General features: G+C 35.8%; 1 protein-coding gene across 15 annotated transcripts in view; it reads right to left on the reverse strand.

Annotated features, from left to right (window-relative positions):
• LOC116988342 (protein 4.1-like) overlaps positions 1 to 18212 on the reverse strand; it is a 102536-nt gene that overhangs the window by 9084 nt on the left and 75240 nt on the right. For 7 of the 15 annotated variants that reach the window (XM_033044947.1, XM_033044948.1, XM_033044949.1 and 4 more), the window contains 2 exons: positions 2116 to 2277; positions 525 to 938 (listed from right to left, as the gene is read on the reverse strand). The exons of 6 other annotated variants lie outside the window; for them this stretch is intronic. In XM_033044947.1, the coding sequence (XP_032900838.1) occupies positions 525 to 938; positions 2116 to 2277 (576 nt within the window). The remainder of the gene's footprint in view (positions 1 to 524; positions 939 to 2115; positions 2278 to 18212) is intronic. 2 more of the 15 variants (XM_033044953.1, XM_033044954.1) reach the window with 2 other exon arrangements.

Raw genomic sequence — 18212 nt, forward strand, 5'->3', positions numbered from 1 at the left:
TAAACTTGAACAAATTTAAAAAAAAATGCATGGCCTACAAATCAGTTGTGTCAGATACTGCTGCCCACTGACAATCATGAGATGAGGATCAATCTTTGATAGCTCTTTTACTTGGATAAATGAAGTGTTAATCATCATAACTGCCACCATTTATAACCACCATTAATAAATCACCGTGCAAAAGCCAACATTAGTATCAGAACTGGTCAGAGTTTAGAGAGGATAGCGATCAGGCAAAAGGCAATATTTGTTGCAGTTTCCAAATTGGATTGACAAGTACTTTACCGACATTTCCCATGTCCAGAAACCATCAACACTGAAGCAAGTAGACACCAAGAAACCCTTTGCTTTCCGTAAAATAGATATAGAACGCAAATCGCATTTTGAAGGTAGCTAAAATTAGTCAGATTCACTTGGAGGTTAATGTTAAATCAACATGCTGCAGTGTCTTGCTTTCATGGTGGAAAGCAAATCCGTTTGATGGAAGTTGAAAAGACCCAGTGGTTTCCTGATTTCAGTTTTACCTGAAAGCAGCGGATTAGCCGAGGAGGTTCATTGTAATGAAAGGCATTTATCTTTAAAGGTCGTTCTTTCTGTTCACCTTCCTTCAGATGGTGGTTTAGTTGAGGAGAAGCAGAGCTCATGAGGGCCTTTGCTTCAATCTCCTCTGAAACCTCAGGCTGCATGTCCAGGCCTATATCTGCCCTGCTCTGCCACTTCAGCTCCTTGTTCTGAAGGAGGCAGAATTCTTCCTCCTCCTTGCTGTTACTCAGAAAGGAAGGGTCAGAGTCATGTCTCAGTGGAGACTCCAACGGGCCAGTCACTTGTCTCATGCTGAAGCCATTCTCAAGCTTCAGTCCCTCTATTTCTGCCTTGTGATCAATCTTTACACACTCTGACAGCTCTTCAAATTCTGATTTCAGGTCGTCATCCATATTCTATAAGAAAACGGGCAAATGTAAGGCCTAAAGAAAATTATTATTAAGCAGAGTTGTAGTTGAAATTAAATATCAAGTTGGCAACATTGCATTTAAAAAAATGTTCTGGCTACACTGAGGAGACTCATGTTGTGTAAATGAAGGACTGATTACAATTTGGATTCAAATATTGCCCGTGCTTTTGCAATAATGAGGCAACACTAAAACCTTTAATTTAATGAAATTTAAGGAATAATTAACGTAAAAACATTAGCAATTTTATCTAATTTATAAAGGGGAAAATACACTCCATGCCGTTCTATAATAGCATTTTTATGGGTAAGTAATATTATAGCAAGGCTCAGTGATATCTTATACGAGGTTTCAGTCTTGGCATAATTTGTTCCAATATCAATAGTACCCTTCACAGATGAAACATTCATTGGAAAAATACATCCAACAAATAATAGCACATTTTCTTTCATCAACTTATAAAACCTAATTAATATCAATTGGCATAAAAATCAAGCTATCAATCAAAGTGTTTGGATAGACCCGTCCTCCATCCCAATTTTATCTTCACGTTGTGTCCAGATTCTGGTGCTAATCATGAGTGAAAATTCAATCTAATAAAAGTAAATTGAAAGTAGCATTAAGGGCAAGACCTCGAAGTTAATATCAAAAGAATTAACACATTAAAATGTCTCTATTTTATAAAGGATTGCTGGAGTAAAAAGTTGCTCAGTTTTGCACTGTAAAAGTCACTGCATTTTTGAAAATTTATGCTATGTGGGTAGAACTTAGTGGGCACATGGCCAAAGAGGAAACATACCCTCAGCTACATTGCTGGCAAAAATCCAATGCAAGCAACAAGAACATGAATGCTGCAATTTGATGTCCACGTGCTAAAAACATATCTCTGGGTTAAATGGTAGTTGTATTTGATAAACATGAACTAATTTTGGTCTTTAGGAAAATAAATCTTGTATATTATTTCACATTGTGTTGGTGCGGAAAGTGGAGTCTAGCCTAGATTTGAACATTTTGCAGAGGGGAGAAGATCTCATTTACATTTTTTAGCTTAAAGATTGACCAGCTTTTAAAAAAAGTGTGAAAGCATATGCCCTTATAAAATAAATTGTGTTTATGAATACAAGTAGAACAAGTAAGTTGAGAATAAAACATATATATATAGCACCTGAGCATGTAAAATAGAGGAAGGCAAAGCAGTTTTATTTGGAGTCTGCACTTGTCCTTCCCTGGCAGTCTTTTCTGGTGTTGCATAAAAGAAGCAGGTTGCCTGGAATACTGCTGGCTTTTCATTGGCACGCAAATGTCCATATAGGCCTTCTATTAATTTCTAGACAGTTAATAGGAAAGAATAGAGAAAAGGAAAGAAAGAGAAGAAAGAGTAATAAGGTAAGTTAGACATCAGAAAAAGATTGAATTTAAGGATTAAAATGATAGTAAAACATAAACAAGGCGTGCGTTCGAATTGCTTTCCTTCATTTGCAAGACATAGTTGCTTCATGCAATAAGGGAATGTTTTAAAACAGATAATGGAATCAGAATGCTACTTTGTTAATATAACAGAGCATTTTCTTTAGCTTAAACCAATACTTGATTTATAGTCGCAAATTGTGAAACGTTAAACAAATTAATAGATATTTAAGAACATGCTACCTAGAAGTCCTTTAATCCAACCCTTCTCCAAAGCTCTATTCTATAAAAATAAGATTCAAAAACAGATGGATAAACCTGTCAAAATATTTAAAGCTTCATTATCCCTTTTTCCCCCCCAAGATTTCCAGACTTAACAAGGTATGTGAATGTTAAGTATTTAATTTGCTGAACTAACCCATTTACCAAGGTCCTATTCTTAAATCAGTTTGTCTGAAGTGGTTACAATTTTGTCGATCTTAAACATCAGAGATACAGAAGTGATATTTACTGATAGAGGGATATTGCAGCCTTGTTATGTACATCCATGTGACAAGCAGCATGCTCTGAAATATGAACCAATTACAAACCTGTTGCAGAAAATAAAATAAACTGCATAATTAAGTAATCAACTGGGCAAAGAGACACCTTAACAGGGTTTAAAATACTTGGGTGCCCATCAAATCTATTTTTGAAAGACCAGGAAGATGAATATGTCATGACTCCATTGATCACACTGTAGGCAACAAAATATCAAACACATATATTCATCGTCAATTTTCAAACCCATGAGGTAGGTCTGTACGTCTTTACGGCAATAAAGAAAGCAATTGCAAAATAACAAGTAGCAACCTAACATAGCTACTGTTAGTTTCAAATATTATGAGGTAGATTGTGTGCGGCTTATTCAAATGAGATCTTGAATGATCATGAGGGACGAGAACAAAAACAAAGTCGAGAGATAATAGATGTTCTTAACCTATAAAATAAGATGAATTTTAGGTATCATGATTATTCATTTCAGGATATCGGACCCTGATTGTAATCAATGTTAAGTGAAGTTTTCTTTAAGAAAACAGAGTGTGTTTTGACATCAAATTAATCTCAAATGAAAAGATAGGAACCAATTACAAAGTTATGAACCATCCATGAATAAAAGTGGAATATTTGGCATCCAAAAGACAAAAATGCATTATTAGCCTTAATGGTTTATCAAAAATATTATCCTGCAATGACCTGAGATTAATTGGTTCTCCAATACTGTTATAATAGATTCATGTGTTTAAGTCGACAGTAATATGGAAAATGACCAATTAAATAAAACAAGTAGCAGATGGGCATTTCCATCTGTTTCAAATTCACTGTTCCAGAGTAAAAGCTTCTCACATCTCACAGAAACCTTTAACTTGTTTGAGTTAGTTTTTTTAAAATATAAATAACTGTAAAGCTAATATTTGATGAATAAAATACCTTAAATTGTAGATTTCACAATATTATACTATTAACAGAGGGTAAAAGATAGTTTGTGAATTTTAAAAATGATTAATTTCCTACTTTTAAAAATGTGTGTATAACAGCTTACAGCAATTATTTTTTTGCCTCACGTTCACCTAGGCCTTTCTTGTTCCCAATATAGTGCAGTGTCTTAGATATAATTTAAAAGGATTGCATCTGCTCAGACCAGCTGTACAAAATCTCTCATCCAACAGGTCAAGAAAAGTGATTATGACGGTGACATTATTTTGGCCTGGAAAATAAACTTGTTTTACATTATACACAGATGCTCAGAACCTGGACAGTGGGTTTTGGGCCAAAGTTTAATGTAAAAGTCTTCCAAAGTATTACCAAAGAGCCACAATGTTCCATGAATTCATCATTCAGATGGACACCCTCCATTTTTCACAAGTATTTTAACCCCTCTTGGAATAAGTTCTTCGTCGATCTTGTAAATAATTATAAATGCTTCAACCAAAGTAAAGGCCTCAAAATAAGATTAGCATGTGCACCAGCTATTTGGTCAGCAGAAAACAAGCAAAAGGTGATGCCGCATGACATTACTTTGTCATTTTGTTTAAATTCAGTGGGAAAGGAAAATAAATTGTACCAAAGCAAATTAGAGGCTCTTCCTTGACCTACGTAGACTGCAGTTTTGCTAAAGTAACTACAAGTGCCATTTCTTGCCCCACTAAAATCTGATGGTGAAAGGAAACAGAGGTTATCTGATGCCCTAGAGTAACTGCTCCAGACCACAGTTACTTTAAATTGTACTGCTAACATAATATTGCCAAATCCCAAACTAAATTTAAAATGATAGTGAACCGCAATCTAATCTACCATTAAAAATTCAGTAAAATGCATTTGCATAGAAGTTCACGCTGCCAACGAAAACTTTGCCATATAGTTTTCCACAAGTTAATGAATAAGTAAAATTTAAACAATGTAGAAGAGCTGCCTAAGTAGGTCAAGACAAGGATATTGTTCATCAACTCCATTCCAAGCAAACACAAATCATTGGCTATAACAGATACAAATAAGCAATGTGTCAGGGAATGCCATCAAAATAAAAAGTAAACTGCGTTGCGCATAGTATTACGATTCACTCACCAGTAACTATTGTAGTTTCACCTGTTGGTTGTGCAACACAGTGAATGTACAGAGTAGGAATGACTGAAGTGCTTAATTAGATATCATTAAGTAGAATGGTGATGAAACTCACCTTTTGTCCAAAAAAGGAAGACCAACCACAAAGACAATTAACTTAATCAACAAGACGCCATTCACATTAGCAATGCAATCTGGACATTCCTTATACAACACAAACAACCTCCTTCTTTCTCTTCAATGTTTTAATTATTAAAAGTCACGGCAAGAATGTTGCACCTCTTCAGTCTGATCACCATTAGTGCCACAAAATATGAGCGCCATTTGCAGAAGCTACAGAAGCTCTCATGCACTGGGGTTCCAAAACTCACTGACCATCAATTTCTAATGTGCAGAACAATGCACACATTACTATATCACAGGAGCAAGGGGAGACAGCAGATTTCTACCTCGTCAATTCCATAATCATGTGATTTTAATAAATGTTAGTAATAAATGTTATATACTGAACAATACGCAATATGAATTACAGACCTGATTTGTAGACTAAAGCAGTCTCCAACCCCATACATAAACAAATCACTTTGCGACTATGTCAATCATTTTATATAACACACAGAGGGTATTTTTCGTAATAGTGGGTATAATTCCAGGAGAGGAGAGATCATCTGAAATGGTCAACATTGATCATGTGAAATCAGGGGTCCAGGGAACCAAATTCAATTTCACTTCCAAAAAGATCATTGTAGATGGTCCAGGTACTGTTATATTGTAAAATACTTTTAGACACTAGGGAAATTTCAGAATGAAACTGTTAATTTTATTCATGAAATGTTCCTAAGTTTAAATAAGGTTTTAATTAGGAGCAGGGATAAATCCTACTTCATGAACAATTTTTAAGATAAACTATTTTGAGCTTATCCTTTACAGTAACAAGCGAATTTGAAGTACAAGCAAATATGGCTAACATAAGATAGCAGATTTTGCATTAGTTTTGAACCAGAATGATGTTTGGCAGCAGAGCCTTTTTAGCACAACAAGGATCAAAATATCAGCAACATTTTATTGCAAGAAAGATAGTAAATAATTTAACACGTTGCAGCTGAGTGCAAAAAAGTTGTATTCAATGCATCCTAATGCAAAGTAAATAAGGATTGTATGAGAAAAGCTTTTAATCATGCACACACATTATAGAACTTGTTTTACATTATACACAAATGCTCTGAAACTTGACAGTATGTCTCGTTGTAAATGGGCCAAAGTTTAATGTAAAGTCTTCCAAAGTATTATTATAAGAGCAACATCAATATTTAATGCATTTAATGTTGGCAAACTTGACCAAAATTAAAAGTTAAAATAATCAAAGCAACAATCCATAGTTTAGATTTTAATGCTGCAGCGGACTTTGGCAGATCTAAGGTTCATATCCATGGCAACCAATTTCTATGGAACTAAACTGGCTATTGCAAAAGTTGGCTTGACATTATTAGCAACACAAAGAATATTCAAAATAAATATTCTCAAAACTAATTTGGCTTTGATAATTGGCATTAACAAATTCTTCATTAGAGAATGTGATCACATTATTCGGAGCTTAAAGATTCAAGTTAACTACTGTATGCGCACCATTCCAGGGGAACAAGTACAGTAAAACGCAAAATCGTAATCAGGAATGAACAAGCATACACATGTAAACAAAAACACAATTTGTTTAGTGTGCCATTTTTAATTAAATGATTAAATCTCATTTAATATAGGTCTTTCACTATATTAAAGATAGACACAAAATGCTGGAGTAACTCAGCAGGCCAGGCAGCATCTCTGGAGAGAAAGAATGGGTGACTTTTCGGGTCGAGACCCTTCTTCAGACTTTCACTACACTAATCCCCTTTTTCTAAAACCTAGCTTTCAATCTCCAAAGTCACTTTGTTGATTTTTATATCATGAATAAGCATTCATTTTACAATAGGAACTGCTAAACAAAGTAATGGTTTGAAAAAAAAGTGCTTAACGAACACAGATGCTGCACAGGCAGCATCTATGGACGACAATAGACAGACGATGTTTCAGACTGAAGGAGGGTACCGACACAAAATGTCTGTCCATTTCCCTCCACATATGCTGCCTGACCCACTGTGTTCCTCCAGCACATTTTTTTTGTTTGCTCAAGATTCCGGCATCTGCAGTTTACAGTGTCTTTAAAATAATAATTCATTGGCCAACAACACAAAGACAAAGCTCTTTCACATTCAAAATGTGAACTGCAGCCTTCTGTGTCCTCCGTTGCATGTACTGCCCTCCATTGCCTACACTGCAGCTATTACCAACTTTTCGTTGCTTTGTCAATCTGGTTGTGTACAAGTTAAAATTAATAAAATTGTAATCAGGAAGGCTTACTACCATATTTTCTGTGCACCTCAAATTTCTTTAATCCAACATAATTATTTATTTTAAGTGTAGGCCATCTTCGGATACAGGGCTATATACACATACTCTGCATCTCTTTTCATTAAAGCATCCATATCATCGCACCCTTCAGTTTAAAGAACAAGGTTTGAGTAACTCAATATCAAATTGCAATCATCTTAACTAATGTGCAGATGCTTGCCGACTGTACAATCCTCAACTAACCACAAAACACCCGAACATAATAAGGCAAATGAACACAATAAATAGAATATTCATTAAAATTAGAAAATATTTGACGTATTCAAACTTCACAATTCACTGGTAGTTTATATTAAATCCCTTGTTGAATTTTTAATAATCAAAGTCCAATATCATTAACACATCTAATATTACACTATACTTTATATTCAATTTCCTTGCAACCAATTTTTGGATTAGTCTTAAAATAAAAGCATTAAATTGACTAAACTTCCATTTTCAAAATAAAATACCCTCTAATCTCATCATGTCCTTCTAAATTATAGTGGTTACACAACACATAATCCTAGGAAATCTGTAGATTTTCTGACGGTTGAGGTAATTTGAATCACACAATTCGTTAAAGTATTTACATTATTCTCTCAATATATTGGTTTGCCAATTTTAATAAATTTCTGTAATGCTTATGGTTAACATGCAACAAAGCCAATTAGAAAGCAAAGTGCTGATCTATTAGCACAGTTTAAAATAAAACAATAAGTCGGCAGATCTAGTTTTAACAAAGTGTTTATTTTCCTTACACATGTACAAGAGAGATTCAGGAATATACAAAGTTCTACTGCAAGGGTTAATTATATTTAGTTCTTGTTCTGAGAGATAATATGTACTGCCAATGATTTAAATCAATTTGATAGATTCTGGAAAGTTGTTTACAGGAACTACTTGAGGGAAGAATTCCACTGTGGTAACCTCAATTATTCACATCTAGATCATCGCCTCAGTACAATTTACAGTTACTCTGTATTTATCATTTGATTTCATCAGGTAAGCAAAAACAACAAGTTATACAAAATGGAATTTTTAAATCAAACTAATTTACAATGAAGATAACTTCATTAAAAAAAATTGGAAATTTGTAATGTCCTATCATTTTACAATGCTGTCAGCTAGACTCAGACCTCGCTCAAACTTTGAGGAAGCACTACAACTCATTAAAGGAACACATGCTATCTACACTATCTGACGCTACTCAGTTAAAGTTCAAACTATGTGTATAAAAATAAATTATTAAACTAAACTTTAGATTGAACTTTTGATTTTCTTTCAGATTGACAATTGAAATATCTGGTTTAAGGTTACAATTTGTTTCCAAAAGTTGCTTTTACAGTTCACGATTGCCTCCTAATATAATTTCCCCCACAAACCAATTGCTCTCCCCCACCCCAGTGCAAAAACCTTGCCCTGTACGTTACAACAGCTAAAAATATTTATACACAGCTGCCTGTTTTACACCACCACACTCACAACAATTCTATTTGCAATCTGTATTTCACAGCCACCTGAGATGCAACTGTGAAGCACCTGCTCATCAATGTGAAAGTCCAAAGGAACACCTTTATTTGAATAACTTTTCTGCAGACGAGTATCATCAGAGAGCTTCCAGTTTCCATCCTGAACATTGCACACGTAATTCTACTGATTTAGGACTTCCAATAATCTGACCAAACTTCAATGACTGCTGATGTGAATTTATCAGCTGGGTTATTTTAAGATAACTTACTCAGTCTTACATATTATTTACATGCTATTTGTTTAGATGCTACATACATTTACCTTTGGCACATCAGTTCGCCATTTGAAGACAAAGCTATCCCAAATTTGTGCCTCTTCTTACAGATGCTATTTATGTAAGCTATATTAATATCAACCTTTTAGTTTCAAGTAACAAATTCTAATCCATCATCTTGCACAAGATATTTCCAAAATCAAGTACCATAATATTTGCAGTTACTGCTGCTACGGAGTAAAATGGTATCTTCACTTTTGATCGACTTGTAGGTGCTTAGCAGGAAGAGCAACTTCTGTGACTTCAATTAAAAGGCTGAAGTACATAAACTAGTGCTACTTCACTACAATATTGCTGTAGGAATATTGCCACAATTATAGATTATTTCCTTTCTTAGCTTCATTTTACTTATTAGAAGAAATGTTATACTGACTTACTGCACTCGTATGTTTTGTTGACGGTTGTGGGTTTTATAAATAATTAACCCCTCTGTTTAGGTTTCTCTCCCATCTCATCCAAGAAAAAGTTTAAGCATGGATCCAAGTGAAAAATTATCATGGCAGGATGTAATTGAACTGTGTATTGGAAGGGGAGGGTGTGTTGTTTTCTCTCCATTTCTAAGAATTCTGTGATGCTGCTGAAATAATATGGACAGTTTATCATTGCAAAGGAATAAAGGAACTCGAGCATGTTGGATTTTTAACTGACAGGTCTTTTGTTTAATTTGTTACGTCTTATCTTTTAGTTTGATTATTATGTTCAATTTGTGATCTGGTTGTGTTCTGCAACACTTATTTAACTGTATATATCTTTTTGACTGATGCAGACAAAGTTAAGGAGAAAATATGATGAGGGACAGTGCCCTCCATAATGTTTGGGACAAAGACCCATCGTTTATTTATTTGCCTCTGAACTCCACAATTTGAGATTTGCAATAGAAAAAAAAAAAAATCAAATGTGGTTAACGTGCACAGACCCTAAAAAGTGAATAAACAAGACGACAATACACTTGACATTCTATAAGAGCCAAACAGATTTCATATGAACCATTAGGCATTTACATTATCACTAAATACTTTTGGAATAATCCTATTACAAATTTGCAGCCCTTTTCCTGGAATTTCACTTTGTATTACTTAGAGGAGGAAAATGCAAGCTATTGATTGACTGGTAGAATTTACAATTTATCGGGGAACATCGCAGCTTGGTTTGGGAACAACTCCATCCAAGACCACAAGAAATATCAGCAAATTGTGGATGCTGCCCAGACCTTCACACAAACTAACCTCCCTTCCATTTGACTCCATTTACACCTCATGCTGCCTTGGCAAAGATGAGTCGCACCCTGGTCACTCCCTCTTCTCCCATGGGGAAAAATATATAGAAGTGTGAAAATGCACACCTCCAGGTTCAGGGACAGTTTCTTTCCAGCTGTTATCAGGAAACTGAACCATCCTACCAAAACTAGAGAACAATCCTAAACTACTATCTGCCGCTCGGACTATCTTTGATTGGACTTTGCTGACTTTATCTTGCACAAAACGTTATGCCTTATCATGTATCTGCACACTGTGAATGGCTCGATTGTAATCATGCATTGTCTTTCCGCTGACTAGTTCACACACAAAAGCTTTTCACTGTACCTCGGTACATGTGACAATAAATGAAACTGAACTGAGTTTAGGAGATTCAGCAGGTATTTTTCTAAGTTGTACAGCTCCAAGTTCCTCAATTACATACCTTTAATCCATTGCCTACTTTGCACAAAATCCTTCTACATTTTACAAAGGAAAAATCTTTTGCTGAAACAAGATTCCAGTTGGACATATATTCTTTTAACAACCTCCCAACATTAATCTTGATTCTATATTCACCCCTTACCAATTTTCCAACAAAATAGAAATAATAACTTTGTATAACTTAAGATTTAATTTTAACTTAATTTTTTCAGATGAAAAAACAAATCAATTTAACCTTTTCCCTCAAAACTATGATTTCTCATTTCTGGCATCGTTTTCCTGAACTCTTACAGAACATGGTTCTAATATATTTTGAAATTCCTAGAAGTGCTGATGAATGCAACTGAGGCACATTTTTTCTATTAATAGAAACTTAATTGCCCATATATTAAACAAAATTCTATTCACCATTTTTTCTGGCCCTTCTTGCTTTTTAAAATCTATCTAGATTCCCGATAGTTCTATTCTTTCATTTGTAATAATTCCAACATTATATAAGCCTACATATTCATTCAAATTTTGTCCAAAAAACTCTGATAACTGTGGTAAAAGATCAGTCTCCTTTTCATTTTATTCAGGACTTATTATGCACTTGACCTTGATAGTAGCAAACACTGATCTCACTTCTTTCATACCAAGGCTAAATCATTTGGATAAATGAACATAAATAAAGCCTTGAATTCCTCAGGCATGCCATTACCCATGTTATGCTAATTCACAAAAGCATCAAATTGCTGATATCATGGTGCATGTATCATAGCTTTATACTTGCAGGCAGAAACAACATCCTAGCTTAGAAATTTTCTGCATCTCAAGAGGCAACTTACACAGGCCGTATGCAGGTAGTCTCGTCCATACACACAAAGCTCCTCTCACAATAATACTTATGCCTAATAATAATGATCATATGAAGATCAAGGCAATGGCTATATTAGATATACACCATGGGTCTTGCACGCTGTTTAATCATTGCACGCGACTACTGGTCTCTGTGTACATATTATATACCTGAAACAAACTTGCCACACATGACATACACAAAGAGTTTTAGACTGAATTCTTCTGACTAGAGTACAAACTTGAGGTATGCCAGAAAAAGAAAAAAAAATAGGCCCTGGCGATTCATCAATCTAAAATGGCAACTGAGGTCTCATTACATTTTCTTGGGTTTACCACAAAATGCACAGCAAACTTCATAACAAAATTAAACTGCTTATCGTGAACTCCTTTACTTAAAAGTATAAAGAAAATTTACACCCGACTGAATAATACTCTTACTGTATCTGTCTTAGTGCACTTGGCTATCCACTCACAATTAAATGTAAACTCTTGCAATTAAATTTTTTTTTTAATTTGAATATGTCTTAATACTATCTTTATTCCTAATGGAAACTGTAGTATTTTTGAAATATTGATGTGCTGCAAATACTAATATAGTAATTTATCAACTATTCTGTCCTTAAATACAACATTCTAGATAGAGATGTTAGAATATTTTTGCAGTTCACCTGTCCTTAATTAACTGAAGCTGAAAGTAGTATCTTTCTGCCATTAATGCTAAATATTATACTTTGCTATTAACATTTTTAATATACAATCATTGGTTCACAGCATAGCACCAGTAAATAAGTGTCAATTTTAAAACCAGATCAAAGAAATACATTCAAAATTGGCTGTATTTCTTAAAGACCATCAATTTTTACAGAAAATGTGAGTGCCACCTTTCAAATTATTTTACTTCAGTAACAAGAGTTTGGTTAAATCCACCTTTGAAAGGGATTTAAAGTGTGAAATGTAAATGGCAAAATCTTCATTAATGTTGTAATGAAACTGGTTACAAATGACATGGCATACCATAGCACAAACACAAATAGATATCTTCACAGGAAAGAGAGGAGAACATTGATGATTTCATTCAATTCAGCGTAACAGAAATAAACATGTCAGTACAGTTTAGTAAATGACAAACAAGAAAAACAATTTGGACAAGGATTTTGTTAAAAAGAGAGGAATTTCAGAACAATGTAGAATTTTAAAAAAGTACAGCTCAAAAAAGAACAAGCTTTGAAAGGTTTCAGCTACAGCACCATTTCTTGGTCATATAAAGATAAGCCACCAAACTGCCATCACAAATACTATTAGTAGTGACATTATGAAGGAAACACGAGGGCGGTGAAGTGCAATCGAATAGGGGTGACAAGGTTTTGTTTTACTTTTGTCATCAGGCATCTGAATGGAAACCTTTTGAGAATTGTCTTCATTGCTTTCTTGTGCAAGCGCAGTCCCTGTGGTTTCCTGCTTTTCTTTTACCTCATCTTCTTCCTGTACTAACAGAGGCATTTTCTTTGTCTGCTTTTATGACAGAAGACCAAGAGAAGAAAATAATTGAACAAATGCAAGATGGGAAAGTAAGTATGAAATTTAAAGAAAAGGTGTGCAAAGAGAAAATAGAACAAAGGTGGCAAATGAGGGAAAAATATCAAAAGAATGTGGTGAGGACTTGGGTTTCGGGGATTTTCCTAGGTGGATATTTAAATTTGATCTTCAAAATTGAAAAAAAAAATGATAGCCACAGTGACATTTTAGAAAAAAAAAGGAGGAAAGGAAAAACAAGAATAAAATGTAAAATATTATAAACACTTGCATTCACTTGCATTTTGGTAGCTTTTATTTTGGAAAAAGTATGGTCATTACTTCATGCAACCTTTAACCAGCCATGCACTGTTTAATAGGCATTCATAAAGCTGTAGCATTGGGAAATCTTCAGAGTTAGTTTTTGGAACTGCAAGAATAGAAAAACTGATGTCTCTTGTCTAGCAACTAAAATAGAACTCAGCGCTGATGGGATCTGCTTGAGCAAATAAAATATCAGCATTCACAGGACAATTGTAACCACTTTACCTCTGGCCCACCAAGCTTCTTTTCAGGATGCAATCCTGAAATTACCATGGCCTGTACGTGGATAAAGTTATTAGTTTTAGATACTATAAGATACAATTACCACATGTACTTTTGCTTTAGCAACAACAAAGAGATGGGTTACTTATCATACACCTAATTAAAAGACAAATCCAAGATTAGTTTCTTAAATCTAACAGAGATAACTACCAAGTTATAAGCAGCATTGTGACTGTGGTTGTTTGGAAAGTTCCTTTAAAAAAAAGCAGGAGACAGATAATTGAGAGCATTTAATTTTTTTTTGTCAAATCCAGATATTCTTTCAATGCACAAAACTCCAACAGGAAATGTCTGTGGCCAACAGGAGAAATTAAAGATAGTATTGTCACAGGAAAGGGCTTGTACATTTGCCAGGAATAGCAGTAGGCCTAGAGATTGGAAGCATTTTAGAACTCAAAGGTTGGCCAGTAAACTGATAAGGTAGATAGTGTAAACTACTGAGAAGCATCTAAACTGACAGCAAGAACTTCAGTAGCTATGTAAAACTGAAAAGGCTAGAAAGTAAAAATGTGTGTACCTAACAGAGAGAACTTATAATGTGAAACAAACAGTTTCTGCCTTCACAGCATATGCAAACATAACTGTTAGAAAGAATCAAGGGACTGATTAAAATTGCCATTAGTTAAAACAAAAGTACTAGAGAAGTTGGTGGTAAATGAAAGCCGAGAAGCCACAAGGATGATCTATATTCCATGGTTTTGAAAACCATAACTATAGAGTTTTCCGATGCATTGGCTATCATCATTCAAAATTCTACAGGCTCTGGAAGGGCCCCCATGGATTGGAGAGCAGCAAATGCGACTACACTAGTTGAGGAAGGAGAGAAAAACTGGCAACTAATGACCAGTTAGCCTAAATGTCAGTTGTTGGAAAACTGGAATCAAAATGAAGCCAGTAATAATAGGACACTGAGAAAGAAGAGCAAGATTGAGAAGAGTCAAAATTGATTTATGATAGGAAAATCATTTGTGGCTAATCTACTGGTTAATCTAAGGGGGATGATGTCGAATAATATGGGAATGATATACTTAAGATTTTCGGTTGGCTTTTAAGATGGTCCCACAGAAAGTTGGACTGCAAGCAGATGGAATTGGGAGTAATGTAACATTAATGAATGAAATTGGTTAACGCACAGGAAGCAAAGAATGGGAATCAATTGGCCTTTAACAGGTTGGCAGGGTGTGATCAGTGGCTTTCTGCAGGGAACCAAACATCATCATTCCAAACTAGATGATGGTACAAATATAGGTGCAGGATTATAGATGGGTTGAATGAGAGCATAGCTGATTAAAAACAACGTAGAATTTATTTTTAGGTCATTCACGTTACTATACAAAACCAAAAATGGTGACTGAATGACAGATGTTGATGTTCAGAAAAGAGTTGAGAACAAGTCACGAAAAGCCAACATGTAGATGAGGCATACAATTAGGAAAGCAAATGGCATATGACCCTTTTTTACTAAATGGCTTTGAGTATAGGATTACAGTGGTATCACTGCAAACATATAGAAAACGAGTAAAACTAAACCTGGATTATTAGGTACACTACTCCAGTTCTAGCAATGATGAGTTGGCCCATGATGCCCAGTCTATTAAGATGTGACCTTTTAAAATTGGAATTCTTATAGGGCACAACAGGCTAGATCTTTCCCCATGGTAGTGGAATCTAGAACCAAGGGTCACAATCTCACAATTATGGGTGGGCTAACCAGGACTGAGATGAGAAGGAATTTATTCATAGAAACATAGAAATTAGGTGCAGGAGTAGGCCATTCGGCCCTTCGAGCCTGCACCGCCATTCAATATGATCATGGCTGATCATCCAACTCAGTATCCCGTACCTGCCTTCTCTCCATACCCTCTGATCCCCTTAGCCACAAGGGCCACATCTAACTCCCTCTTAAATATAGCCAATGAACTGGCCTCGACTACCCTCTGTGGCAGAGAGTTCCAGAGATTCACCACACTCTGTGTGAAAAAAGTTCTTCTCATCTCGGTTTTAAAGGATTTCCCCCTTATCCTTAAGCTGTGACCCCTTGTCCTGGACTTCCCCAACATCGGGAGCAATCTTCCTGCATCTAGCCTGTCCAACCCCTTAAGAATTTTGTAAATTTCTATAAGATTCCCTCTCAATCTCCTAAATTCTAGAGAGTATAAACTAAGTCTACCCAGTCTTTCTTCATAAGACAGTCCTGACATCCCAGGAATCAGTCTGGTGAACCTTCTCTGCACTCCCTCTATGGCAATAATGTCCTTCCTCAGATTTGGAGACCAAAACTGTACGCAATACTCCAGGTGTGGTCTCACCAAGACCCTGTACAACTGCAGTAGAACCTCCCTGCTGCTATACTCAAATCCTTTTGCTATGAAAGCTAACATACCATTCGCTTTCTTCACTGCCTGCTGCACCTGCATGCCTACTTTCAATGACTGGTGTACCATGACACCCAGGTCTCGCTGCATCTCCCCTTTTCCTAGTCGGCCACCATTTAGATAATAGTCTGCTTTCCTGTTTTTGCCACCAAAATGGATAACATCACATTTATCCACATTATACTGCATCTGCCAAACATTTGCCCACTCACCCAGCCTATCCAAGTCACCTTGCAGTCTCCTAGCATCCTCCTCACAGCTAACACTGCCCCCCAGCTTAGTGTCATCCGCAAACTTGGAGATATTGCCTTCAATTCCCTCATCCAGAGGATGGTGAATTTTTTTGAATTGTCCATTTGGGATGGTTGCAGAGATTCAGCCATTACTTTCATTTAAAAGTGTTATTTATGGATATTAAGTAATCAAAGGACATGGGCACAATGCAGCCATGATCTTAATGAACTGTAGAGCAGGATCAAATGGCTGAAAGCTCCTAATATTTATGTCCTTATCTACATCAAATGTCAGTTATACAGCATGGAAACATCCACGTTCCCATTAACTGCCCTCACCCACCCCAGATTAATTTACTAAAGTACAATTTATAGTGACCGAACAACCTGCACGTCTTTGGAATGCGCTAAGAAAGTATAACACACTAAGGAAATCAAGGAGGGAAAATGCAAATGGTAGAGGCACCAGAGGTGGGGCTGCGAAGTAGCAACTCTATTACCTGCACCACTGTTTCGCATGTTCTTAAATTCTTACAAAATTCTTAAGGGGTTGGACAGGCTAGATGCAGGAAGATTGTTCCCGATGTTGGGGAAGTCCAGAACAAGGGGGTCACAGTTTAAGGATAAAGGGGAAATCTTTTAGGACTGAGATGAGAAAAACATTTTTCACACAGAGAGTGGTGAATCTCTGGAATTCTCTGCCACAGAATGTAGTTGAGGCCAGTTCATTGGTTATATTTAAGAGGGAGTTAGATGTGGCCCTTGTGGCTAAAGGAATCAGGGGATATGGAGAGAAGGCAGGTACAGGATACTGAGTTGGATGATCAGCCATGATCATATTGAATGGCGGTGCAGGCTCGAAGGGCCGAATGGCCTACTCCTGCACCTATTTTCTATGTTTCTATGTCTATGTATTATGTGGTCAATGATCTTAAATCAGAAAATAATTACATCACACCAATTGTTATTTTGGCATGAATTTTGGAATTTAGATAGTTACGAAATGTCTACCTCACAGCTTACAATGGTTGTAGATATTTTAAACAACGTATTAATTGAATAAATTACAAAATAAATTCAACCTAATTAATAATGCTCTGTTATTGCTCCTTTTTATCTTGCGGCAATTTTCACTCAAAAAGCAATTCCTGAGATGAACAAATCTAGTTAATTTTCAACTGCAGCCAAAGTGAAAGAAGCCATACTCAGGAAATAAGAGATTAGTTACTATGGGATTTCCTGAATAATGATGAAGGCAGCAAAAGTTACAGGATCTTTTTTGGGTTGGTTTCTAAGCAGGCAAGCCTTTTCAAAACATTTTATCGGATTAGGCTTCCAAATGATTAACGGAAAACAATTTTACAAATGCACTCTTGGTGAAAGATCACTGCATGAAGTTCTAGTTCCAAATTAGGTCCTCCCACAAAGAGAATGGAAAATGTGTTAAGAACAAGCATGTAACTGTGTGGGCCTGGTTTCTGATTCGGAATACATTCAATTGTGACTAGTGGGTCCAAAAAGGAGTAACGTTAGTTAACACTTTGCCTTGCAAACTCTCAGAAAATATCAGCAGCAGTAAAGGCACTATCCCCAGACAACCAAGCATGACTGGCATACAAGATACCGAGGGGAAAGAGGGAGGCTGCACAGAAGACACGTCTTAACCATTGTGCATTTTCATACCCCCTCACTGAGAGTCAGCTGGGTTCCTGCATTGCCTGCCACAGCTAGTCTGATCCTATGTTGTCTGCAAATAGCATGATCATAGACGTAAA

The sequence above is a fragment of the Amblyraja radiata genome, chromosome 27, assembly GCF_010909765.2.
Source record: "Amblyraja radiata isolate CabotCenter1 chromosome 27, sAmbRad1.1.pri, whole genome shotgun sequence".
NCBI classification, from domain to species: domain Eukaryota; kingdom Metazoa; phylum Chordata; class Chondrichthyes; order Rajiformes; family Rajidae; genus Amblyraja; species Amblyraja radiata.